Source organism: Macrotis lagotis, chromosome X (assembly GCF_037893015.1).
Source record: "Macrotis lagotis isolate mMagLag1 chromosome X, bilby.v1.9.chrom.fasta, whole genome shotgun sequence".
In the NCBI taxonomy this organism is placed as follows: Eukaryota; Metazoa; Chordata; class Mammalia; order Peramelemorphia; family Peramelidae; genus Macrotis; species Macrotis lagotis.
Genome location: NC_133666.1, coordinates 629,143,445 through 629,171,166, shown reverse-complemented (window position 1 = coordinate 629,171,166; position 27,722 = coordinate 629,143,445). Strand labels below are relative to the sequence as shown.

General features: G+C 37.0%; 1 protein-coding gene across 7 annotated transcripts in view; it reads right to left on the bottom strand.

The window, feature by feature from the left end:
• LOC141500474 (adhesion G protein-coupled receptor E3-like) overlaps window positions 1-14,383 on the bottom strand; it is a 39,872-nt gene extending 25,489 nt beyond the window's left edge. For 3 of the 7 annotated variants that reach the window (XR_012471932.1, XM_074203656.1, XM_074203657.1), the window contains exons 1-6: window positions 14,340-14,379; window positions 7,991-13,700; window positions 7,204-7,326; window positions 4,984-5,121; window positions 3,910-3,938; window positions 1,482-1,635 (exon numbers count right to left, since the gene is read on the bottom strand). Coding sequence is in view for 6 of the 7 variants with exons in the window: in XM_074203656.1 (XP_074059757.1) it covers window positions 1,482-1,635; window positions 3,910-3,938; window positions 4,984-5,121; window positions 7,204-7,326; window positions 7,991-8,186 (640 nt within the window). In the remaining variant the exon portion in view is untranslated. Of the gene's footprint in view, window positions 1-1,481; window positions 1,636-3,909; window positions 3,939-4,983; window positions 5,122-7,203; window positions 7,327-7,990; window positions 13,701-14,339 lie in introns of those variants that run through there. The other 4 variants (XM_074203658.1, XM_074203659.1, XM_074203660.1 and 1 more) reach the window with 4 other exon arrangements.
• Between the last annotated feature and the right edge of the window lie 13,339 nt (window positions 14,384-27,722).

Sequence of the window (27,722 nt, the reverse complement as noted above, 5' to 3'; positions counted from 1 at the left end):
AATGAGAGAGATAATATACAATAGTTATGGGGAAATAAGATGCATATAAAACTAATTGAAAAGAATCACAGAAGGAAGGCACTAGCTGTAAGGCGGGATAGAAAATGTTTCTTGTAGAAGATAAAATTTTATATTAGTACTTGAAAGAAGTTAGGGAAACTAAGAGACAGAGATGAGGGAGAGCCTTCCAGACCTGAGGGACAGCCAGAGAAAATGCCAAGAGCTGAGAGTTTGAAGAACAATCAGAAGGCCAGTGTCACTGAACATCAGGAATAAGGTATAAGAAAATAGGAAAGATCAGGTGGAGAGGGAGGAAGGAGAAACAGGTTATTAAGATTATTGAACATCAAACAAAGGATTTTATATTTGATCCTGGGGGTGATAAGGAGTGAATGGAATTGATTGAAAAGGAAGATGACATGTTATGACCTTCACTTCCTTTTTTTTTTTAGGTTTTTGCAAGGCAAATGGGGTTAAGTGGCTTGCCCAAGGCCTCACAGCTAGGTAATTATTAAGTGTCTGAGACCGGATTTGAACCCAGGTACTCCTGACTCCAGGGCCAGTGCTTTATCCACTGCACCACCTAGCCGCCCCGACCTTCACTTTCAGTCTGGGTATGAGGCAATGAGACCCTGAACTTGGGTATCAGAGGAGAGTTGGGGGTATATACAAGAAATGTTACAAAAGTAGAATTGGGATTATATGAGAAGGGCTACAGAGATATTCATATCAAAAACTTTGGTCATAAATCAGATGATTTTTAAAGCCATTTTTGTTGTTCAATCATCTTCAGTCATGTCCAACCCATTTGAGGTTTTCATGGCAAAGATACTGGAGTGGTTTGCTGTTTCCTTCTCCAAATCATTTTATAGATAAAGAAACTGGGGCATATAGGGTTAAATGACTTGCTCAATGACTTTGCTAAATGACTTTGAGTTTGAGACCAGTTTTTTTTTAACTCAGAAAGAGGAGTCTTTCTGACTTCAGGACTGGCACTCTATCCACTGTGCCATCTAGCTGTCCCTTTTTTACCATAGCAGGTAATAAAAACCATCTATCTACTTGTCACATGGAAAGTATAAACTGTATCCGTAGATTTGACTGTGGAATTTACTGGCTGACTGACTTGATGAAATCACAGATTCCCAGAACCATTGAAATTTATAAAGTAGAGGCCATTAAAGGGTTAGATGGTGGAGACGTTTTGCTTCTCCCCTAATGGTCTCTGATATGTCCTCATGGTTTCATAGTGAGCCTAGGTTCTAAAAGTTCATACCAGCAGATTCAAATTGAAAATACTCTGTGTACTGTCAGACAGTAGACTCTGCTTTTGTTGGCCAAGGGTCAATCGAATGAAAAGCATTTACTATGTATGACAACTCCTAGGGGTGCAAAGAAAGACAGAATTATGGTCAATGAACTCAAAGGACGCTTTGAATAAATAACACACTGGAGAAAGAATCTGAGCAACTTTCTCTTACCTACATAGTTGCCTGTTGCTTGTATGCCATTTTTAGGTTCTGATGCTCTTTCTAATACCATTAATTCCATCTGTTGTAGCAAGTTGGTGACTGAGATGGCAATGGCACTTTTGTTTCCACTTAATAGTGAACCATTTAAGATATTTTCATAAATCTGTGGCACCAGTTGAGAAAAATAGAATAAAACAGATGGTTATCTATGTTACATGGCACCCAGAAAATCTAAAATAATGGTTACCTTAATGCACTCTCTCCTCGCTCTCATTCTGTCTCTGCTTCTTTGTATGTATCTTTCTCTGTCACTGTCTATCTCTCTCTCTTTTTCTCTCTCACTGCCCCTCCCTCTCTCCCTTTCTTATTCTCTCTTTGTCATCTGAATGAAATAAAACTATTCTATGCAACTTCCTCACATCAAGAAGGCATGACAGGGAATAGTGAAGTAATAGGCAAAAACTATCTAAAGGAAGGCTGAAGGAAATTTTAGAAGTATAAGGCTTATGACCGTCCCACAGAACTCCTCTTCACAAGTTCATTGAAGGTGCTTTATAAATAATCTAGTCTAATTTCTCTATTTTATACATGAGGAAACTGAGGCCTGGAGAAGGGAAATCACACAATCCCCTGTACCACAGTGATTCCTCCTGTCATTGAGGATGAAGGTGGAAAACAACTTCAAGTTAAGAATGCCTGATACCCTATAACAACTTTGTTCTTGCTTCCTCAGGTATAAGCTTACCTCATTGAAACAAATCCCCAACTCATAGGGCTAAAGTGTTGCCCAGAGATCAAAGGTCAATGGACCATATTCTCTCCACCATGCTATACTGACTCTTAGTAGTGCCATCCTCCTTAGAAATCATAATACCTATCCATTCTGTGCAACCTTCTTGGTGCTTGCCCAGAGTGTTTTCAAAGTCACCAAGAAAATCTAATCTTCCCTTTATCCATAAAAAAAGGCCTTTATGGGATTTAAAAAATATTTATAGTAGTCCCTTTTTATTAACTGATCAGATGTTCAGCAACCTTAACCATCAAGAACATGGAAATGACTGGAGGGAATCTAACAGGTAGATCAGAAAAGTCCTCTGACCAAGAAGGAAAATAATACAGAATTGGAGTCAATCAAAGTTTAGAATTTGTTGACTTAATTGTCATATATTCAAAAGACATACAGTTTTGGAAATGATTGATAAGATGTCTTATTTTACTTTACTGCACATATTTATTACAAAGGTTTTGTATTATGATTTTTTTTGCAGTAAAATGGTTGTGGTTAGAGAAAAATATTTGTTGATTAAAAATTATTTTTAAAATAATAACATGTATATTTGTATTTATATATTTCTTTAAGCATTACATAGGACTTTGTGTGTATATATATATGTATTATATTATTTGATACTTATATAAATCTTGGAAAATACTTTATTATATCCATTTTGTAGATAAGGAAACCAAGGAAGAGAGAAGTTGAGTGACTTGCCTAGGATCACTCAGATCTTCACTCCAGGTCCAGCATCCTTTCCACTGTATCACCCAGCTGCATCTAGGTGGTATATTAATTTAAAGCTACTGCTTTGACAAGTCTGACAGTTCAGTTTCCCTTGACTACCTCCAGGTCATAGAGTCAGTGAATACTGGGTCCTGAGAGATTTTCAGAGATACTTCCCTCATTGTTAGATTAGATTAAATTATATTGGATTGGATTAGATTAGATTAGATTAGATTAGATTAGATTAGATTAGAATTACACTGCTGTAACTTTAAAATAATAGACATTTTTCAAGAATTTCTGATAAAATAATCAGAACTGATCAGGAACTTTGAAAAATAATTCCAAAAGTTCAGAGAAACCTAGGAAGGTAAATTTATTTGGGTCACCCAACTGTGTTTGCCTAGTTATTGGCAGGGGTGAGGATAGAGGAAGTTTAACAATAGCGATATCAAAAATAAAGAACCATTTTAAAATTCAGAGAAAAGAATTTCAGATAAAAAGCATAGATAAGGACAGTTTTTGAAAGTACCTTATATAATTTTTATTTATGTTTTTTTTTAAATCAAGAATGGAAATTTACCATTTCATATAAAATCCACATTGGGGTGTTAACTCTATTTATGGAAATGTTCTCTCTCTCTCTTTCTCTCTCCTCTCTTTTCTTCTCACCTCTCCTTTTGTGACCCCTCTCCTCTCTCTTTTCCCCTCTCTTTTTCTCTCCTTTCTTCTTTGCCTCTCTTGCTCTTCATCTCTTTGCGTCTCTGCCTGAGATAAGCTTTTCCTGTATACTTCATTGTGCCCATATACCCAGTAGGAACTCTGTGACTCTTTGAAAACCCAAACCATGATGTTTCACCAGTATTCCCTATTGTGTCCATCTTGATGGGTACTTAACATATATTTGGGGACTTTCTCCACAGTTTCCCTACTCACCGGATTATTGCCTTCAGAAGCTGGTGCATCTTTGGCAAATGGAAAAGAGAAAGAATATTATTAATTACTGAATCTCAGTCATGGAAAGGACACAAAGTCCAATATATAACTTAAACAAGAATCTCCTTTACAACAGTCCTAAGCAGTGATCATTTAGTAGTAGTCACCACCATCACCTCCAGGAAGGACAATATTAATGGTTGCAAGGTCTTTCCTTTTAGCCTATTTTCCTCTTTACAACTTCAAATATATTATGCCTCGTCTGCTTCTCTCCTCTTAGTTAATCCTTCAAATATTTAAGATTATAGATTTAGAGCTGAAGAGGACCTTTCAGATCATTGAATCCAATCCATTTATTTTACATCTAAATAAAGGGAGGCCCAGAGAGGTTGTGACTTAACCAATGTCACACAACTAGTAATTGCCTAATATAGGATTCAAATCTAAGTCTCCAAGGCCAGAATTATATCCATTATATCATACTGCATAGCTGCACAGTTTTCATTACATAGCCCTTAAGTCTTCTCTTCCCTGCACGAAACATCCCCAGTTCCTTCACTGCATTCTCATATGGCATAACGTTGAGGTCTTTCTCCATCTTAGTTGCCCACTTCTTTCAGAATACAAAATTCCCTGTTGCCCTTATATCAAACTTGCTTCATTTCTTATCAACAACTAGGAAATAGCTGGTACTTAAAGAGCGCCTTAAATTTTCAAAGCACTTTACAAATACCTTCTAATTTGAGCCTCATGGCAAGCTTGAGAAGCAGGAACAGTTATTATCCCCCTTTTACAGATGGGAAAGGTAAAACTGAGAGAGATGAAGTGACATGCCCAGGGTCACCCAGATAGTAAGTGTATGAGCTGGATTTGAACATAGATCTTCCTGACTCCAAGCCTGGCACTTTTTTTTGACTTGACCACCTAGCTACCCCATAGAGAAGTCTGACAAGAAGTCAGACCACCTTATTCTCTGAGCCAGCCTTCCCTCCAAGCCTCATCTAGTCTCTTATGAATTCTGACACTGGGCACCTTTTCCTGATGCACTAATAAAGAGAACAAAGAAGTCCTTACCTGGACAGAATTTGAAAAGCCACTGAAATACACGGATAATAGAGTGTGCGCTGTAACAACTATTGCACTCATAACTTCCATCTCTATTGACACAGAATTTATTCTTACAAACTCCATGGACAGCACATTCATCAATATCTGCAACATAAGAGCAGGTGTATTATCATTTCATTCATCCATCTATCCATTCAATTCATCTCTCTCTTCTTCTAACCATTTATCCCTCTATTCTACCATCAATACATTCTTCTATCCCTCCATCCATCCATCTATCCATTCATCTACTCACTCATTCAACTCATCTATCCCTTCTTCCATCCTTCCATCCATTCTTCTTCTTCTCCTCACTTTATTCATCCATCCATCCATTCAACTCATTTCCCTTGTTCCATCCAATCCATCCATTCATTTATGCTTCCCTTCATTTATTCATTCAGTCATCTATCCATCTATCAATCTATCCATTCATTTATCCATTCATTCACTCAATTAATTCAACCAGCATTTATGAAACTTTTGCTTATGTGTCAGATCCTGAAAATACAAAGACAAAAAAAAAAAAAAAACTTCACTCCTTGCCCACAAGCAGTTTATATCTCTTGGTGGAAACCACATACACACAAATGAGCTGATACAAAATATATACAAAGAAAATACTAAACAATTTTGTTGGAGAGCTCTCTTGTGATAGCATTTTTAGATGAGCTTTGAGTGAAGCTACAGAGTTAAGAGACAGAGATGGGGAGGAAATGCATTCCAGTAATAGGGAGAAGACTACAAAAAGGCCCCAAAGTGGAAAATAGAAGTCATATCCTATACACAAAGTGTCAAGATAGTCAATTGGACTGGAACCTCGGGGCAGTTTGTGAACTGCCTGGGCAGTGAAACCAGCCCGGGAAGACAGTTTGGAAATAAGATTGTGGACAGCTTTAAATAACATATAGAGAAGTTCTTACTGTATTCCAAAAGCAATGACAGAATACAATGATGTTGCAGAAAAAGAATTAACATGACATCATGACTGATTGAGTTTGGGTACAGAGGAATGAGGGAGAGAGAAGAGTTAAGAGAGGGATGCTAACATTAGATGTCTTATAGGAATACTGTTGGGAATAAAGTAAATTTTACCTAAATGATTATGATATAACCTTGCTATTTTCTGCTCCAAAAACAAGAAGCATATTCAACCCCAGACATTCCAGGATCACCGAGTGAACAGGAGAACATCCTTCCCTATAGTTTCCACATTTAACTAATTCTCTTTTTTTCTTGCAGGCCTAAACTCTTTCTTTCAAACCCAGAAGAAGTTCTCATTATAATCACTTGACTTATTGCCACATTATTCTGCAGATTGAAAGTACTGTGATCAAAGAGATTAAAGACAGTCTTGAGTTCATTAACAAGGAAAAGGAAATTGTGAAAATAGTTTGGAGGGAATTGAGTATATGAATAAGAGCATGAACTTGGCAATAGGAAATTTGAAGAATTTTGGAGAGTATGAAGAATAATTACAGGAAAAATATTCCAGCAGAAGGAAGAGACTTGTACTATGTGCAAATGGTCACTATTTCCATCTTGTGGGTTCAACTTTAATTACTAATTACTATATGTTTAGGGTACATTTCTTGGGGGGTTTTTGAGTTTTTTTGAGGTTAAACAGGTGTTTAAAAAACAAACACTTGGCCATCCTAGAACTCTAAACATTGCAAGGATGACTTGTTGGTGTTCTTTAGTCATTTTTTAATCATGCTCAACTCTGTGTGTCCTCAGAGGAAAGAAATAGGATGGATGGATGAATGAAAATCATGAAGAGGCAAATGTATAACTGATGTTAGCAAAAGCTTCCTAACAGAGCTAGCCAAAAGTCAAAAAGTCTTACTCCTCACCTGAGGTCTTTAGCAAATGTTGGATGCCCAACCAGTTAATCATATTGGACTCATTAGCCTATATGGATCAGACTAGCCCAAGTTTCCTTCTAACTCTGAAATTTTGGATTCTTTAACTTATGAAGGAGCCAAGGTACCTGGATTCTGTCTCAAGCACCCCAAAGTTAACCTTTCTCCTGATCCTTGATGAGCTAAGTTTCCCATCTCCATCACCTTCTCCTCATGTCATGTCAATGAAAAGATCCCCTTTAAACTTCCCATTCCCATTATGGTTCAGCTCTCCACCCCAAAAATCTATGATTAGAAATCCATTTATTTCCAGGATCCTCTTTACCTTTACATATTTCTCTAAGATCAGTGAAGTATCTTTTCCCAGACTCAGAAATATATCCATCCTGGCAGATACAGGAGGTGCTATTGAAACACCGGGAATTCTTAGGACACTGATGACAGAAATCTACAGGGAAAGAGAGACTGATCAGAGGGGTCCCCTGGGTTTAGGGAATATTTTTTTAAATCAGATAACTTCTATATTATATATCCATGTCCTTAGGCAGACCACTAACACCAAAATGAGGGAGAGAAAAAGGCTATGGGCTAAAGGAATACCCATGAATTAGAGCAGTGGCCTGGGAAAGGCCATGAAGGTCCACTTTCTATAACTTAGGCTTCTATAATGTTAGTTCCACAAGGATCCTTGGAACAGAGGAAATAGAAGGTATTTAGTTATCACACAGTTCAATTCTTTTAGTTTACAAAAGGGCAACGTTTATCTAAGATGGGAAGAGATTTGAACTGTACTGTAGTTTGCTAAAGAAATCAGTGGTCACGAATCATTTCATAAAGGAGACAGAGTCTATGACCATCCTATGGAACAAACTCTTTTCTTATTTTTAAATTTTTATTTAAGGCAATGGGGTTAAGAGGTATTTGCCCAAGATCATACAGCAAGGTAATTATTAAGTGTCTGGGACTGGATTTGAACTTGGGTCCTCTTGACTTCAAGGTTGGTGTTCTATTCACTACATTACCTAGCTGCCCCAATAAAATCTTTTCTTCCTGGTCATGGACCCTTTCTCCGGGGTCTGGAACTAAATGGAGCCAATTCTCAGTGGACTTACCTCCCTGGTCCTGAATGGTAGCAGTTACAAACAGGATGAAGATCCCTGGAAAAGAGAGAGAGAGAGAGAGAGAGCTGGACAGCAATAGTGAAGGTGGAATGAGGTCCAAAGCCACACAAATGCCCTTGATATGCCATTGCATCACAAACTCATAGTAACATAGAATTTCAAAGATGAAAGAGACCTTGGAGGACATCTAATCTAATGTCTAGATGAACAAGAATTCCATCTATTAGCCAGACACTCATCTAAACTTTACTTTCTAATATGGAAGAACCCAATAGTTCTTGAAGCTACTCGTTACCCTTTGAAGTCTCTAATTAAGATTAAAGGTTCATTGTTTTAGAGGTAGAAGGGACCTTGTCATGTCATCAAATGTAAATTAGATAAATAAATGAAATATTTATTACATGTTTAACCCAATGGCTGGCACATAAGAGGTGATTTACAGATTTCATTGTTTATCCCATTCTAGACTAGTCCCTTAATTTTACAGATGAGAAATCAGAGGTTCAAAGCAGCTAAGAAACTTACCTATGGTCACACAACTAGCAAATGACAATAGCAGAATTCCACACCTGTCCTTCTACCTAAAGAGCCAGTGGCCTTTTCTTTGAACAACACTTTCCCCTAATCATGGGAATTTCCTTCTATGGATGCTTAATTTTTTTCTTGACAAATTCTGTCCTCTGCCTTTCTAAATTCATCCCTTTGAGACTTAGCATAACAGGTGTAATCCCTTTTCCTCAGCCTATCCCTTTATGTACTTGGAGATATGTCATATCTCCCCTGACGTTTCTATTCTCCAGGATAGATGCTCCCAATTCTTTCAACTGATCACCAGTCTCTCTTACCTCTTTCTGATCTCCTCTGGATGATGATCGTCAAAGGTTTTCATCAAAAATGATCTCTAATATTTGACTTATTGCTTAAGAGGGAGGCAAGCAGTATAGAAGGATCTGAATTTGAATCCTGCTTCTTCTATTTATTACCTATGTGACAGTTGTCAACTTTTTCCCTTTTCGGGGGTTTCAATTCCTATGATTCCTAAATTCCTGAAACAAAAGCATTGGTTCTCAGAAGTAACCTGGATTAGAAAAGTCTCAGTACAGAAAGTGCCCTTATAGCAGTTACCTATAATCCCAGCATCAGTGGTCAACTAGGTTCCTTGGGGGTGAAGGAAGAATAAGGGTAAAGAATTATCTTTAACCTCAAAGAGTCAACAATTTCTATCTCATATAAGGAAACAGGGACATCAATGACCATTGAAATCAGGAAATAATCTCCCTAAAACTCAGTTTAGGCCCAAATTTTCCAGCAATGACCTTTAATTCAGGCTACTGGCTATTAACCAAAGGGATCAAGCTCATTTGGGTTTCATCTTTCCTCCTTGTCCCTGACCTCTGCCTAGAGAAAATCTATGAGCAAAGTAACAGAACTTCATAGAATGACCTGCAAGTGAAGCCTCCTCATGAATGCCTCTTATCATTATGGGTTACTGAGAAAGTACAAAGAGGAAAAAAATATACTTTCCCATAGGATAGAGATTAGTTTTAAATAATTAGGATAATGAAGATTGAATTTGTTTTGCACTGGTTGGGTAATATTAGTAAAAAGATTGTGAGCTTATCCAAACCAGTGGTGGAATAAGACAGAATTTAGGATTATTATTACTATTAAAAACGACCTGCAAGTTTTTATTTTTGAACACTCCATGACTGATCCTGTTTTAGCAACAGAGGGCTGGGTCCCTCTTCTCATGGGAAGAAATAAAGACCTTTCCTACTCTCAGACTCAGATTCCAAATTCTTGAATCCTGTGAACAACTTCATCTCACACAGACTGAAGATATTGTATTCTAGAGGTAATAGGGAACCATTAATGATGGTTGAGTTCTACAGTGTTTAACAAGTTATGTATTTAAAGAGAGTATCAACAGGTGTGGTGGTATATGTGTATAATCTCTGCTACTGAAGAGGATAAGTCTGATAGACCATTTAAGTTCAGAAATTATGAACTGCAGTAGGGCTAAAGATGAGAGATGTCCAAATAAAGTTCAGGACCAATATGGTGAACTCTGAGAGAGGAAATTTAGCAGGCTGCCTAAGGAGGAGTGAGCCAGACTAGGTCAGAAATGGAGCAAGTCAAATTTTCTGTGTCAATCAGTATTAGGATCTGACTTATATGTTGCTCCTAACCTTTAGCCCCGGCAAAATAAGGAGACCCACTCTCCAAATAATGGTTAAGGGGAGAGAAGGCTTGAGATTATAGGAAAAGAGGAATGAGATTGCTACTCTTCCTTATTATCATCATTAAATGGACTTTTCTCCTCATCCTTCTACACTTTGATTGCATTTGACTGTTGACCACACCTTCCATTCAGATTCTCTCTTCATTCTGAGTTTGTTCTCACCTAGTTCTCCTCCTACCTCTCAGACCAATTTTTCTGAATCTCCCTTCCAGGACCATTGCTTGCCCTTCAAAGTCAATATACAACTACAGCTCTATTCTGAGTCCTCTACTCTCCTCTTTCTCCAACTTCCACCTTTTTGATCTCAGCAACTCCTATTTAATTATCACTTCTATAAATGCTTCCTAATTCTACCCATGCAAACCTCATCTTTCCCTTCAGTTCTAGGACATCTTCATCAGTTACCTACTAGACATCTCCACCTGCATATCCATTACTCAACTTGACTAAAAGGTAACTCACTGGCTTTTCCTTTGCCCTCTTCTCATCCTCCTGTTGCCTAACTTCCCTATTTCTATGGAAGCCACCAGTCTTCTAGTCACTAAGGTTTGAAACTCAGAAGCCTTCATCAACCACTCATTCTCCTTTATTTCCCACTTCCCCAAATAGCTTTGTTGATTCTATTTCATTTAACCACTGTCTTCTCAGTTCCTCATACATGCTCAAATGGGCTAGAATATAATAGCCCTCTAAGTGGTCTCTTTATTTCCATTCTCTCCCTTTCCCAATCTATCACCCACACAGCTGCTCAACAGATGCTTACAAAGCATTGATCAGATCATCTTACTCCCTTACTCAAAAATATTCAGTGGCTCCCTATTACCTCTAGTACAGAATTCTTACTGTGATGTTTGTCACTTATAGCCCTTCATAACCTGGTTCTAGTCTATTCTTTATACCTCCTAACACCTGATTCCCTTTCGCATGATCCTGCAACAATCACACAGGATGGAAGGAGTGTCAGGTTGTGATTTGCATTCTGTAGGGAGGCCCCCAGTCTCAAGTCCATAAGCATTTATTAATGCTTAATCTAAGTTCTAAGTATGGGACAAGGAAAGGCAAAAGAGGAGGAACTCACAGACCAATGGGGAAGAAACATGCAGACAGTAATATACAAATGAGACATTTTCAGATGACACTAGAAGATAATCAACAGAGGGCAGTGTTGACATTAAGGTGCTAAGTGATGACCTAATGGAACTCTGAAAGTATCTTGCACCAGCATTTCATAATTAGCAGCTCTCATTTCTCTGAGGCATTAGAGTTTGCTAAAGCGTTTTCTTCATAATAGCTCTGGGACTGAAATCCCAGTTTTACCTAATACCACCTGTGTGGCAATGAGTAAATCCCTTCCCTTCCCCAGGTATCAGTTTTCTTATCTACATAATAGGAGCAGAAAGAAAGGCTATTGTGTGGAAGAAATGATTACTAAGGGATTTTCCAATTCTAATTCTTATGATCCTATTGTCATCACATCATCTCTTTTGATCTCTATAAAACTTGGAGAGAAAAAGAACAAGCAATATCATTCCCAGTTTCCAGATGAGGAAATTGAGATTTCTGAAGGTCAAGGGACTTGTTCTAGATAACATATGAAGCATGTCTCAGAAGAAGATAAAAAAAGCCTGAAACCAGGACTCCTAACATCCCACCCCCATTTTAATTTCACTTCTCCCCCCTCTTTCATTTGTTTTGTTATAAGATTATAGATTAAGAACTGAAAAGCAATCTTAGAGTTCATTGAATCCAACCCTCTTGTTTTACAGATGATACAAATGAGGCACAGAGAAGTTGAGTCTTTCCTGAGGTCATGCAGCTAATAAGTTGCTGAGGCAGGATTGAAACTCAGATCTCTCTGATGCCAAGTCCAGTACTTTGCCATATGTCATTCAAGTCATTAGTCTATGGACCCTTTAAATTGAGAGAGAGGTTAAACCTAGTTGTCTCACTGCACACAAGTGAAAACTGGGACTAGAGAAGAGAAGAGATGGCTTCCAGGACACTTCCCATTAAAATATGTTGCTTCTAGAGAATATAACACTCCAGTAGTATATTCCCAAGGTCAGGAGATGGTATCACAGAATAATAGTGTTGAAGCCAGAAGGAAGTAGAGTATTCATTTAAACCAGAATGTGTTTTTTAGGTTTTTGCAAGGCAATAGGGTTGAGTGGCTTTCCCAAGGCCACAGAGTTAGGTAATTATTGAGTGTCTGAAGTCGGATTTGAACTCAGGTACTCCTGACCTCAGGGCCAGTGCTCTATCCACTGCACCATCTAGCTCCATAAACCAGCATTTCTTAATCATCTTGATGTCATGTACTCCACCCTTCCTTTGGCAGTCAGTCTGGTGAAGTTTAGGAGCCCCAACTCAGAAAAATATTTTTAAATGCATAAAATTTTTTAAACCATAGTATTTCTACCTCAATGTATAAGATATATAAATAGGAACTTGATGCATATTTGTTGATGACAATGATGGACAATAATGAATCCATTTCCCCCTTTCCAAAGACTATTTATCTTCCCTTTAAATATCTAATACCTCTACCTGGAAGAATATGGCAATCCAAGTATTGGAGCTGAAGGAAAGCAGACACACACATCTCAGAAGCAATCCTAATGCTGCTTAATCTGTCTTTTCTAAAGACATTAATTCCCCCCAGGAGATCTTGAATTAAAAGAAGTAGGAAACAGAAATATTTGTGACACTAAGAAACAGTTAATCAGTTAGTATCATCCTAATCTCCTCACATCCCTTCTATCTAATCAATCAACAAGTCTTTATCTCATCTTCAGCAATGTACTGGTAAATGTTTAACAAACAGAACTCAAGAGGGGAAATTGTTGGTAAGATGAATTTTTACCCTGCATTTTAGCATTTTCTCCATCATTTTTTAAAGTCTAGACAACTGACAGAAAAAATAGATCAAGCCTCAAGCTTTCATTTATAGCATCTGCTGATTTTCAAAATGTGAATGGACATACTGAAAATTTAACAATCAGCTCTCTTACAGTTTGTTTTGGTTCCACCATGCTGTCCACCTTCTACAATATCATTTATATCCATACCTTTCTCTTTACTCATACTACTACCACTATTGCAATAACCTGCTCATTGATCTCCCAGTTTCAAGCCTCTTCCTTCTCCAATCCATCCTTCACATAGCTATCAAAGTGGCTCCATATACCTCTGGTTTTAAATACCTAATGGGCTATTTATTGTTAAAAAGTCATCCATAATATGGTTCCAGTATACTTTCTAAGATTTATTATACTCAACTCCCATTTACACATTCCAGGGTCCAGTCAAACTGTCCTCCATGCTCTTCCTCACAAACAATTAATTTCTTTGCATAGGCTTTCAGTCATGCTTGGAATGCTCTTGGTCTTCACTGAATACTCTTTCCAGTCCTAAATTCTTTTGAAATCCATTTTAGGTATTATTTCCTCCCAGTGACTTCTATGAAATAAGTAACTAATCTTCAAGTTAGTTCTTCCAAGCTCCCCAATGAAAGTGCCATGTATTTATTTTATATATATGCTGTATTTATGTATATATATATATATATATATATATATATATATATATATATGTTGCTTCCCTCACATTGACTATAATTCCCTTAATATCAAGGAATATTTTCATTTTGAATTTGTGCCCCCAGAATTTAGCATAGTCCCTAGCACATTTTGTTATTATTGTTGTTGTTCATTAAATTCCCTCCCTGTTTGGGGTCTTAATTTTTCTTATCTTTAAAATGAGGAGATTGCACAATAAACTCTAATATTTTATTCTGGCACTGATGTTTATTAGGTGTGCATTGCTGGGCACTTTCCTGCCTTCTTTAAGCCTCAGTAAAGAAGAAATGTGGGTCCAGAGAACCCTAAATATTCTAATATAATATCTTGACACTGTCACTAGTTGTGCAACCCTAGACATCCAAGTTTTCCCTTCTGTACAATAAGTACCATGATATTTACAATAGCTAGCGAAATATTCCTTGTCATGTATTATTTTGTTTCTCAGAAAACCCATGGAAGCATTGACTAGATCACAATTAAGGCAAGTGTTTTTGAAATGAAGTAATTTGCCGCTTACCCCAAGGAAGCAAGACCCAACTCTCTGACATGGTCCCTGGTAGCTGCTGTGTGAAAACCAAGAGGGAACTATAACTTCTTTTATCTTCCCCTGAAGTTTCTCAAGGTTTTGAGTGGGTGGGTGTGATTGAGTAATATAGTCTTCAGAATTTCTCTTCAATATTGCAATTGAAATAATACAGTAGTAAGGCTGAAAATAGGAGATCTTCATAATGTTCTGAAGATGGTATTTTAACTGCCTTTGCTTTTAGAGTGAAATTCGAAGACTGGGGAAGAGGATGAGAGACTTTATGCATTGCAAAACATAGTATAAACCCCTCTCCAATCTCATGCCATCATTATCTTTCCATTCATTGCATCTGGGAGTACTTCAGTCAGTCTCTTTTTAAAAAACTTTTTACAGGGCAGCTAGGTGGTGCAGTGGATAAAGCACCGGCCCTGGAGTCAGGAGGACCTGGGTTCAGACACTTAATAATTACCTAGCTGTGTGGCCTTGGGCAAGCCACTTAACCCCATTTGCCTTGCAAAATAAAAACCCTAAAAAATTTTTTGTTCATTTATTTTTCCAGCTACATGCAAAGATAGTTTCAACAATCATTTTCTATAAAGTTTTTCTTCCTCTCTCCCTTCCCTTCTACTCCCCCTGACAGAAAGCAGTCTATTATCAGTTATACATATATAACTATAGGGAACATATATCTCTATTAATCATGTTGTGAAAGAAGAGACAAATCAAAATGGGGAAAATCTTTAGAGGGAAAAAAAATCATAATACATGAGATAACTTTTTAAAAATTAAAGATAGTAAGCTTTAGACTGCATTTAAACTCCACAGTTCCTTCTCTGGATATGGATATTTTTTGTCATAAGTTTTTTTAGAATTATCTGATTCAGTATTACTGAAATGAACAAGTCCATCATAGTTGATCATCACACAATGTTGCTGTTTTTAGGTATGATGTTCTTCTGGTTCTGCTCATTTCTCTCAGCATCAGTTCATGCAGATCTTTCCAGGTTATTCTGAAATTCCATCCCTCATGATTTCTTATAGAACAATAGTGCTCCATCACATTCAAAAACCACAATTTGATCAGCCATTCCCCAATTGATGATAATCCCCATCCCCTCAATTTCCAATTATTTGTCAGTACAAAAAGGGCTGCTATAAATATTTTTGTACACATGGGCCTTTCCCTCTTTTTTGTGATCTCTTTGAGATACAGGACTAGAAGTGATATTGCTAGATCAGAGTATGCATTCAGTCATGGTCTCTGTGAATTCATATTTACAAAGGGCTACTGGAATCATTAAGACTGAACCAATTTATCAACTCATCTCAATTTTGACCATCTCTGGAGTGTATCTCAAAGATGGCAACCAGATTGGTGAAGAAAAGGTATAAAATAAATATATGAACTAAGACTACTTGGCACTTCTGATGTGTCAAGGGAATTATGAATTTTTTATTGATTCATATTATATGTATAATGTATTTAACAATAATAATTTACTTTCTAGAGATTCTTTTCAACAGCAGGCTCTGTGTCTGGGAAACAGTAAAATTAAAATAGCAATTATTTTTACTCATGGCAAGTCCTACTTTTTTTGCCTGTGTTAAATGTAGTGGATTATCATCCCTGTTCTGACTTGCACTATACAATCAAGCTAGCTGTTCCCATAGGTCTCCTACTTGACTGGTCACAAGTGATACAATTTTTGTACTGTCCTAGATGGTGGATTTGTCCTAGAAAGATCACTCAGGCCCCCCAAAAACATGTTTATATTCTCAGCCTGAACTCCAGCAAGACAGAATTAAAAAAAATGGAGTAATTCCATGATTTGCAAATTGATTCCTTTCACAGAAAGTAATTAATTAATCTCTATCTCATTTACTGGCACTCTGTCTCTTACTTGCTTTGTCATTTCCAGGTAAAAACTTGGTTAACAGGTACCAATATGGCAGAATGAGAAAGAAAAGCACTGAAGTCCTCCAAAACAATTTGCTTAAGTGTTTTCTTCAGAATAGCTCTGGGACTGAAATCCCAGTTTTACCTAATACCACCTGTGTGGCAATGAGAAAATCCCTTCCCTTCCCCAGGTATCAGTTTTCTTATCTACATAATAGGAGCAGAAAGAAAGGCTATTGTGTGAAAGAAATGATTACTAAGGGATTTTCCAATTCTAATTCTTATGATCCTATTGTCATCACATCATCTCTTTTGATCTCTATAAAACTTGGAGAGAAAAAGAACAAGCAATATCATTCCCAGTTTCCAGATGAGGAAATTGAGATTTCTGAAGGTCAAGGGACTTGTTCTAGATAACATATGAAGCATGTCTCAGAAGAAGATAAAAAAAGCCTGAAACCAGGACTCCTAACATCCCACCCCCATTTTAATTTCACTTCTCCCCCCTCTTTCATTTGTTTTGTTATAAGATTATAGATTAAGAACTGAAAAGCAATCTTAGAGTTCATTGAATCCAACCCTCTTGTTTTACAGATGATACAAATGAGGCACAGAGAAGTTGAGTCTTTCCTGAGGTCATGCAGCTAATAAGTTGCTGAGGCAGGATTGAAACTCAGATCTCTCTGATGCCAAGTCCAGTACTTTGCCATATGTCATTCAAGTCATTAGTCTATGGACCCTTTAAATTGAGAGAGAGGTTAAACCTAGTTGTCTCACTGCACACAAGTGAAAACTGGGACTAGAGAAGAGAAGAGATGGCTTCCAGGACACTTCCCATTAAAATATGTTGCTTCTAGAGAATATAACACTCCAGTAGTATATTCCCAAGGTCAGGGGATGGTATCACAGAATATTAGTGTTGAAGCCAGAAGGAAGTAGAGTATTCATTTAAACCAGAATTTGTTTTTTAGATTTTTGCAAGGCAATAGCGTTGAGTGGCTTGCCCAAGGCCACAGAGCTAGGTAATTATTGAGTGTCTGAGGTCGGATTTGAACTCAGGTACTCCTCCAAAATTACTCACCAAACAACTAGAAATCAGTATTAATCCAGGAGTAGAGAAGTAACTTTCCAGCCCAACAAGAACTCAATAGGTGGAGGGGAAAAAGGTCTAAGAACAGTAGTAGCTGCTGCCACAAGACTCATAGCAACAAGCATGAAGAAGAGTTCCAAGTCTGGAGCAAGCCATCAGAGAGTCTACCCTCCTACAAACCAACAGACCCTTAGGCAAGTGATCAATCTGTGCAGCTCAGCAAAGTCCCATCAGAGCAACCCATTCCAAGCACAAGCCATTAGTGAACTCTTTTTTTTTTTAGGTTTTTGCAAGGCAAATGGGGTTAAGTGGCTTGCCCGAGGCTACACAGCTAGGTAATTATTAAGTGTCTGAGACCAGATTTGAACCCAGGTACTACTGACTCCAAGGCCGGTGCCTTATCCACTACACCACCTAGCCGCCCCCATTAGTGAACTGTTGACCCTATTGCTGGCCAGTGGTGAAACCTTGCCCTGGGGTTGGTCAACAGCAAGACCCTGCCTCTAAGACCTGCCAAAAGAGAGAGTCCCTGTTTCATAGCAGCCTAGCAATTATACTTCCCCACTAGGGCAGACCAGCAACAAGATCTCTCCTCCAAGACCAGTCCCTATATTATCATTGCAACTTAACAGTAAGAACCCATCCCTGGAAGATGTCTGCAGCTAAATCCCACACCCAGGGGAGGCCCCACTATCCCTCGTTCCCAAGTCAGAAGAAAAGCCTACTCTCCAGAGAAAGTAAACAGTTAAACGCTGAAGCCTAGTGAAAGCAAGTAGTAAGACCCAGACATAAATTAGAGGACTTTCAAGCATTTCAAGGGAAATAGAAAGGTAAAACAGAAACAACAAAGAGAAAAGATAAGATATTCAGTAAAGTTAAATTGTTTATCTTTCTATATGGCAAAATAATATTTGCAACTCTAAACAGCTTTGCTATTATAAGAGCAATTAAGAAGAGCATATGGAGACAGAGGGTGTATCTGTAAGGTAACTGATGAAATAATACCCCTCTCTGAAAAAAATAAAGGAGTGAGGAAAAAAATTGCACTGGAAGAAGAAAAGAAGTAGGAGGTCAGTTGGTGGTCAATTATCTTATATAAAAGAGGTATGAAAAAGCTAAATAATGGAGGGGAAGATGGGAATGTGAGGGTGGCAGGCAAAGCTTAAACTTTACTCTCATTAATTCAAAGATGGAATAATATACACACTCAGTTGGATAAAGAAATCTATTATACCCTATAATAAAAAGGGATGGGGATCAGAGACTGATAAAAGGAAAGGTATAATGGGAAAGGCAGAGATGAGAAATAAAACATTTGTAAGGAGAGAAATGGTAGGGGGCAACAAAGTTGGGGGGAATAAACACATGGATAGAAATACACCATTGTTATCAAAACTATAAATGTGAATGGGATGAATTCATCCACAAAATAGAAATAGATAGCAGAATAGCTTAAAGGCCAAAATCCCACAATACATTGTTTAAAATATGTTTAAAAGAAACATATTTGAAACAGATAATCAGGAGATTAAAAAAAGGTGCTAGAGCAAAATATATTATGCTTTAGTTGAAGCAAAGAAAGCAAGGATAGCAATCATGATCTCAGACAAAGCAAAAACAAAAAAAATAGATAATTAAAAGAGATGAAGAAGGAAACTTGCTGAAAGGTACTAAAGATAATAAAGTTATAGCAATACTAGACATATATGAATCAAATGATGGAGCATCAAAAGTTTTGAAGGAGAAGTTGAATGAAATAGAAGTTAAATCATAGGAGGAAATAGATAATAAAACTATACTATTAAGAAACCTTAACTTTCCCTCTCAGAATTAGATAAATCCATTTAAATAATAACCATGAGAGAAGTTAAAGAGATGAATAAAATTATGGAAAAGTCAGATATGATAGAAGATAAAATTGAATGAGAATCAAAAAGAATAGACCTTTTTCCTCAGTGGTATAGAAAAGACTTATATAGGACATGAAAACCTCCTAACTAAACGCAGGAAAGTAGAAATAGTAAATGAATACTTTTCAAATCATAGTGCAATAAAATTACATTCAAAATGAATAGTGGCAAGAGAGATTAAAAATTAGTTGGAATTAAATGATCTAATCCTTAAAAACAAGTAATCAAAGAAAAAATAATAGAACCAACCAAAAATTTCATTAAAGAAAATTACAAGACAACATGCCAGAGTTTGTGGGATACAACCAAAGTGCTATTTAGGGCAAAATTTATAACTATAATTGTTTATCTCAATAAAATAGAGAAAAATCAGAGCAATTAATTGGGCATGGGAACTAAAAAACAACAACTAGAAAAAGAACAAAATAAAAATCAACAAACTGCAAATTCTGAACATCAAAGTAGAGATTAATAAAACTGAACACAAGAAAACCAATGATACATAAAATTAGAAGCTGCTTTTGTGAAAAAAAAACAATAAAATAGTTAAACCATAGTTAATTTGATTTCAGGAAGAAAAGAATATCAAAATACCATTATCAGAAAATGCAAGGGGTAAACTCACCAGAAAAGAAGAGGAAATTGAAGTAATTAATAGGAGATATTTTTTCAATTATATGCCAATAATATTTGACAATGGATAAATATCTGCAAAAACATATTAACATAGATTAAGAGAAGAAATAAAATATGCAATACAATCTTAGGAAAAGAAATTAAACAAACCATCAATGTATTTTGCAAGAAATTTGCAAGATAAATTCCCAAATAAATTCTATCAAACATTTGAAGAACAATTAATTCCAATATTATAGAAACAATTGGAAACCATAGGCAAAGAAGGAATCCTATTAAATTCCTTTTATGACATCCATTTGGCACTGGTACCAAAACAAGAAGAGCCAAAACAGAAAAAGAAAATTATACCAATTTCCCTAATGAATATTGATGTAAAAATTTCTAAATAAAATACTAGCAAAGAGATTACAGTAATATAAACACAAGAACCATATGATCAGTTGGTATTTATTCTATTTTTTTCAGCACTTTCTGCATAGAAGTCATTGTCCTAATCACTAGGAATACAAATAAATACAAAACAGAAAAGACCCTATTCTCAAGGAGGTCAAGGTCACATTGGGAAGGCAATAATAAAGCTACTATGAATAAATAAGAATATATATGGGATAAGTTGGGATAGTCTCAGAGGGAAGGCAATAAGATTAAGGTAGGACTTTAGTTGAGATTTGAAGGAAGATATGGAATCCAGGAAGCAGAGATGAGGAGGGAGAAAGTTGCAGAAATGGGGGACAGTCAGTGAAAATGCACAAGGTAGAAAGATGGCATACCTTGTATAAGGAGCAGCAAAGAGGACAGTGTCACTATATCATTACATACTTGGAAAAAGCACTTGTCATTATACTTGGGAACTTAAAAATAGTTCTTGAATTTGAAAAACAAAATTGATTTTAAATTCAATGTTTTTCTGAAATTTGGTTTGTATAATTAGATTATCTAGCTAATTTACAAAAGATGAGTTTTAGGCTCTGCTACTGTTCTGAACTGAATTAAATGACCAATAAGCATTCATAAATACAACTGCCAAATGCTGTGCTAAATGCTGGGGGGATATAAAAAGAGGCAAAAGGCAATCCCTGTTTTGAAGGAAGAGAAAACATGCAAACAAATATATGTGTACATATATGTGTGTGTATGTATGTGTGTTTATATGTATATATGTATGTGTGTATTTATATAAGAAAAAGATGAAATAACTAATAGAAAGAAGGCACTAGATTTAATAGAGGTCAGGAAAGACTAGTTGAGAATTATGGTATTTTAGTTGGCACTTAAAGGAAACTATTTAGGCAGTGATGAAAAGGGAGAACATTCTAGGCATGGGAACAGCTAAGGGAAAAGCCCAGAATAGAAATATGGATCAACTTTTTTTCAGAACAGTCAGAGGCCAGTTTCACTGGATAGAAGAGTATGTAGTGTGGATTAACTTATAAAGAAGACCGGAAAAGTAAAAAGGAAGTCAAACAGAGCATTTTGTATTTGATCCTGGAGGTAATACAGAGTTATTATGTGGGTATAATTAGGGATAATGGCACATGCTTGAACCTGAGTTTTAGGAAAATATTTAGTAACTGACTAAAAGATGGATTAGAGAGGGGAGAAACTTGAGTCAGGCTAACCCATCAGTAGGTTATTGAAATTTCCCAGGAATGAAGTGATGATGCATCAGAGTAGAGGCTCTGACTGTTCTCCTGCCTGTTCTCTGGTCTGTGGATGACCACAAGCACTCCCATCTGCCCTGGAATTGTCAGGATGGTCCCAGCTCTGTGGCAATGGGTGGGGAGGGGGAGGCCCAGACTGCAACAAGAGTCTGAATGTGTTCATAGCAACAGAGTCCTGTCTCATGGCTAATGGAGAGACCTCAATAATAGTCTTTCCCTACCCTCTTACCTTCCCTGGGATGAACACTCTGAAAGCATTTGTCTGGTAGCTCCCTGCTAGGTGGCTCAGTAGGCCTGCTTCCATTTCCTGGATTGGGGCTACACTGAAAGCTATGGCTGCATGTGCTAAGGGCCACACTGGCCTGGATCCTGCATTCACTCTGGCAGAGGTTTCCTACTGATCTTCCAAGTTATGTTTGGTGATCCCTTGGTTGGGAGGTCTGGATACTGCTTCCACTGCCATGAGCCCCCAGGGACCCAGGCACCCCATGGGCTGTTCCTGGAAGGCTTGAGCTCATTAGCTCCTATGCAGCATGATCCTGGCTGCACTGCCTCCCCCTCCAACCCCAATGGGACAGAGCCTTCCCAAAGATCTTCCAAGTTATCCTGGGGTGGAGAATTGCCTCACTGGGTTTTTCTGTGAGTTTTGCTTCTCCAAAATTTAGTTAAGAGTCATAATTTTAAGGCCTTTGGATTTTCTTGGAAGTGAGCCTCTGGGAAATCCTATCTTCATGCTGCCATTTTAGCTTCCCCCTTTAACAATTATTATCTAAAAATCATTTTTCTCAATTTCAATTGTAGGTCTATAGACTTAGAGATTAAAGGATCCTTAAAGAACCATCTGATCCAGTGTTCTAACTTTACAAATGAGGAACGTGAGGCAAAGAAAGCTTAAAGAGAATTCCTCAAGGTCATACAGCAAATCTAGAGTGGGACTGAAATTAGGTCTTTCCTCCTCCAAAGACAAGTGTTCAGTTCACCAACATATTTTTTAAGTAAATTATCATCAGTAAAATAACTACATAATTAGTGATTACATAGTATAATCCTATTTAATCACATTGATGTAGGAGGAAAATAAGTACATCGAAAACAAATTCTTAATTGTTGAGCAAGACCTAGAAAAAATTGTTTTTAAAATTTGTAACAAAATTTATTATAAAATACAGGCATAAAAGGTCTATTTATTATAGTAGTGAAAATATGTCATGTGGGAAAGAAAAATGGATTTGGAATGAGAAAATAAATTTAGTTAGAAAATAAACCCAAAGTGTTTTTGTGATGCTCTGAAGGCTTATGGGTCAAAGACATGTAGTACATCTCAACTAGTCAGTGCTGGTTGGAACCATATTGATTAATGATAGAGATATGATCCTAGAGAGGTGGAACAAACATTACCATAGTGTTCTCAATAGACCATCATCAATTTAAAAGTCAGTCCAGGGCAGGGAATGATAACTCTTCTAGTCTGCAGACTTTAACCAATGGGGGGGGAAGGGTCTGATCTTCCCTGGATGGGACATTTTATGCCCTTACCTTAAGATGTCACATTAACATAGCCATAGCTCAGGATGCAGAGTTAAACTTGAGCATTTTTCCAGCTTTGGACCCATGGAGTCCTTGGTTTGAGCCCTTTTTTGCTTCTTTTTCAAAAATTTATTTATTTATTTTCACATTACTACAATAATCTTATTGTAAAAGTTGACATAATCCCTAAAGATAAAGAAACCTCAAGAAAAATAAAATGAGAGGAAAAAGGTGTACTTCAGTTTGCATTCAGATACCATTGGCTCTGTCTTGGCATGGATCACATTCTTTATCATAAATCCAACAAAGAAGTTGCTTCAACCTTTCCCCCCCCACATTTGTTGTTATTATTAACTATATTTCCCTTTCATTATATTCCTCCCCTCTTCCATTTATTCTATTCGCTGTCTCCTTTGACTCTATTCCTCCTCAAAGTATGTTGTATCTGACTACCCTCTCTCATGATCTTCCCTCTCTCTCTTCTATCACCTATACCCCCTCCCCTCTCCTTGTCCCCTTTGTTCCATAACTTTCCTCGCCTTTTTCTTCTAGAGCAAGATAGATTTCTATTCCCCTATTCAGTGTGTGTATGTTATTTCCTCTCTGAGTCACTTCTGATGAGGAAAGAAGGCTCACTCATTTCCCCTCACCTTTCCCCCCTTCCACACCACTGAAAAAGTTTTTTCTTGCCTCTATTCCAAGAAATATCTTAGCCTATTCTATCTCTCCTTTCCCTTTCCCCAATACATTTTTCACCCATTGAATCCATCTTTATAATATATTATATTTTATATTTAGCTACCTCCTGTGCCTTGTCTATATATACTCATTCTAACTGCTCTGATAAATGAAAAGGTTCATATTAATATTTCCTTCCTATGCAGGAATACTTGCAGTTCACTATTATTAAATCCCTCATAATTAATCTTTCCTGTCCACTCCCTCTATGCTTCACCTGAGTCAAGTACTTGAAAATCTAACTTTCCATTCAACTCTAGTCATTTCAACAGCAAAGTTTGAAAGTCTCATATTTCATTGAATATCTATCATTTCGCTTGAAAGAGGATGTTCTTGGTTGTAATCCAAACTCCTTTGCCTTCCAGAAAATCATATTCCAAGCCCTACAGGCGTTTAATGTAGACACTGCTAAATCCTGTGTAATCCTGACTGTATAGCCATGGTAACTGAATTGTTTCTTTCTGGTTGCTTATAATATTTTCTCTTTGACTTGGTAATTCTAGAATTTGGTTATAATATTCCTGGGGGCAGGGTTATTTTGGCATCTCTTTCAGGAGGTGATTGGTGAATTCCCTTGATTTCTATCTTATCCTCTGCTTCTATCAGGGCAATTTTTCTGGAGAATTTCTCGAAAAATGAAATGTAAACTTTTTTCCTGCTCATGACTTTCAGGTAGTTCAGTAATTTTTAAATTTTCTCTTCTGGACTTGTTTTCCAGATCAGTTGTTTTTCCAATGAGATACTTCACATTTTATTCTAGTTTTTTAATTCTTTTGGTTTTGTTTTATTATTTCTTGATTTCTCATAAAGTCATCAGTTTCCTTTAGCTCCATTATACATTTGAAGGCATTATTTTCTCCAGAAAGGATTTTTTAATCTCCTTTTCCATCTAGCCAATTCTACTTTTTAAGATATTCTTCTCTTTATTGAACTTTTGGATTGCTTTTTCCATTGACCTAAACTGGTTTTTAACATGCTATTTTCTTCGGATTTTTTTGTATTTCCTTCACCAAACTGTTGACTTGGTTTTCATGATTTTCCTGCTTTATTCTCATTTCTCTTTCCAATTTTCCTTCTACTTCCCTAAATTGCTTTTCACAATCCTTTTTGACCTCTTCCATAGTTTGAGACCAGTGCCTATTTTTCTTGATACAGAAGCTTTGACTTTGTCTGAAAAGTTATTTTGATCCTCCATGGGACCAAAGAAGTTTTCTATGGTCATATTCTTTTTCTTCTGTTGCTTGTTCATTTCACTAGCCTATGAGCTGATTTTAATTCACTCCCAAAGCTTTTGCTGGTTTGGGGGACAGCCCTCTTCCCCCCCCCCAGGACCTTAATTCCTTCAAGGTCTTAAGAGAGACTCTGACTACTCTCCTAGCCTATGCTCTGGTCTATGGATGACCACAAGCACTACCCTTTGCCCTGGAGTTGTAAGGAGGATCCTAGCTCCAATATATTAGTATGGGGCCCCATACTGCAACCTGGTTCTGAGTATGAGCAAAGCAACAAAGTCTTACCCCAGTGATACCAGAAAGACCTCTATAATCTCTCCTGACCCCCTTCCATTTCTGGAAGCAGCTTCTAGGTGGCTCTACAGATTCCCAGAGAGTCCTTCAATGAGGCCTCTGTGATGCCTATGCTGACCTGGCTTCTGAGCTCACTCTCATGTGGAAGAGTTTTTTCCACAGACCTTATAAGTTATCCTTGATGATCCCTGGGTTGAGAGGTCTGGAAACTGCTCCCACTGCCATGTACCCAGGCACCTCTAGGGGCCCAGGTGCCCCAGACTGTTCCTGGAAGGCTGGAGCATGGTGGGACTGCAGCCCTTTCTAACCCCGTAGGATAGACCTTTCCAGTGGATCTTCCAAGTTGTCTTGGACTGGAAAATTGTTTCACTCAGTTTTTCTGTTGGTTTGCCACTCTGGAATTTGGTTAAAGTCATAATTTTATAGTATTTGGAGTGTTCTGGGGAAGAGCTTCTGAAAATTCCTGTCTCCTTGTTGTCATCTTGGCTCTATCCCTGAAGAATACTTTAAAAAAGCATAATTGGTCAGATGGAAAAGGAGGTAAAAAAGGTCTCTGAAGAAAATAGCTTCCTCAAATGTAGAATGAAGCTAAGAGAAACTGATAACTTCATGAGAAAAGAAGAAACAATAAAACATAAACAAATGAAAAACTAGAAGAAAATGTGAAATATCTACTGACCTGGAAAACAGATCCAGAAGAGAAAATTTACAAATTATTGGCCTACCTATGGGGCAGCTAGGTGGCGCAGTGGATAAAGCACCAGCCCTGGAGTCAGGAGTCCCTGAGTTCAAATCCAGACTCAGACACTTAATAATTACCTAGCTGCGTGACTTTGGGCAAGCCACTTAACCCCATTTGCCTTGCAAAAGCCTAAAAAAAAATCAACTACCCAGAAAAATTGAACATCCTCTTTCAGGGGAAAAAATGGACAGGAAATGAAATAGGGGACCTTCAGACTTTTCCTGTTGAAATGACCAGAGCTGTACAGAAAGTTTGATCTTCACATACATAGCAAGTACAAAGCATAGCAAGGATGGATGAGAAGGGCAAATTATGATGGATTTAGTGATGTTGAACTGCTCACATTCCTGCATGGAAAATGATATTGATAACTCAGATGAACCTTCTCATTTATTAGAGTATTTGGAAGGAGCATATATAGACAGGTTACAGAGGGACCAGAATATGAAGGTATAATATATTATATAGATGAAGTTAACAGACAAGAAAGGAATGTACTGGGAGAAAGGGAAAAAATAGGCTAAGATGTTTCACATAAAAGAAGCAAGAAAAAGCTTTTGCAATGGAGTGGAAGTGGGGAAGGTTAGGGGGGAATAAGTGAGCTTTCATTATCATTAGAAGTGACCCAGAGAGTAAATAACATACACATTCAATAAAGTATAGAAATCTATCTTACCCGAGAGGAAAAGGATGGTAGAAAGGAGACAGGGGAGTGGAGTGGGCATGTAAGTGATAGAAGAGAGAGACATTGTGGGAGAAGGTAGTCAGATACAACACACTTTTGAAGAGGGACAGGGTGAATGGAGAGAGAAAATAGAATAACTTTAAATGGGGAAGAATAGGATGGAGGTAAATACAGCTAGTAATAGCAACTGTGGGGAAAAAACATTTTAAGCAATTTCTCTGATGGACTTATGATAAAGAATGTGATTCATCACAGAGGCAGAACTGATGTTATCTCTCACTTTATTTTTCTTGAGGTTTCACTATTTTTGTGTGGGGAGGGGGTATTATGTTTACTTCTAACAGTAAGATTATTGTAGTAATGTAAAAATAAATAAATACATTTTTAAAAAAAGAAAGAACTGAACTGACAAAAAATGTCAAATTTTCCTCATTAAATTGTGATTTCCCTAAAGAAAAAAATGAAGTTGTTATAATCTTCCAAGAATTATTTTGGAATCAACATTGTAATGATGAAAAAATAAATAAATAGTCTTAGGAAGATTCTGAAGCTCATCCAGCAGGATAAGATGTCAGACACTGAGCTCTTTTCTTGAGCTAAACTGTTAAGCATTCAAACATTACAACAAAGACTGCAACTATGATGACTTGTGCATGTTATTCAAGTCAAGAAAACAATTTAGGCAGTGATTACTAAGTGAAAAAACTGTCCCAAAACAATTGAAAGGAAATGAATTATAAAGAAAAATCTTGGTCCCCCAAAAAGAGATATGAGAAGATCTACCACCTACCATATGACTTCTTTACAGAAGTGGGAGCCCAATGGGTATGGACATTTTATATATTTCATCTCTTTTTAAAAAATATTCTTTATTTTATGATGATGCTTTCTGGAACAGAGAAGGGATAGTAGGAGAAATTTAAGCAATGTAAAAATAAAAGTTATGAATAAAAATTTAT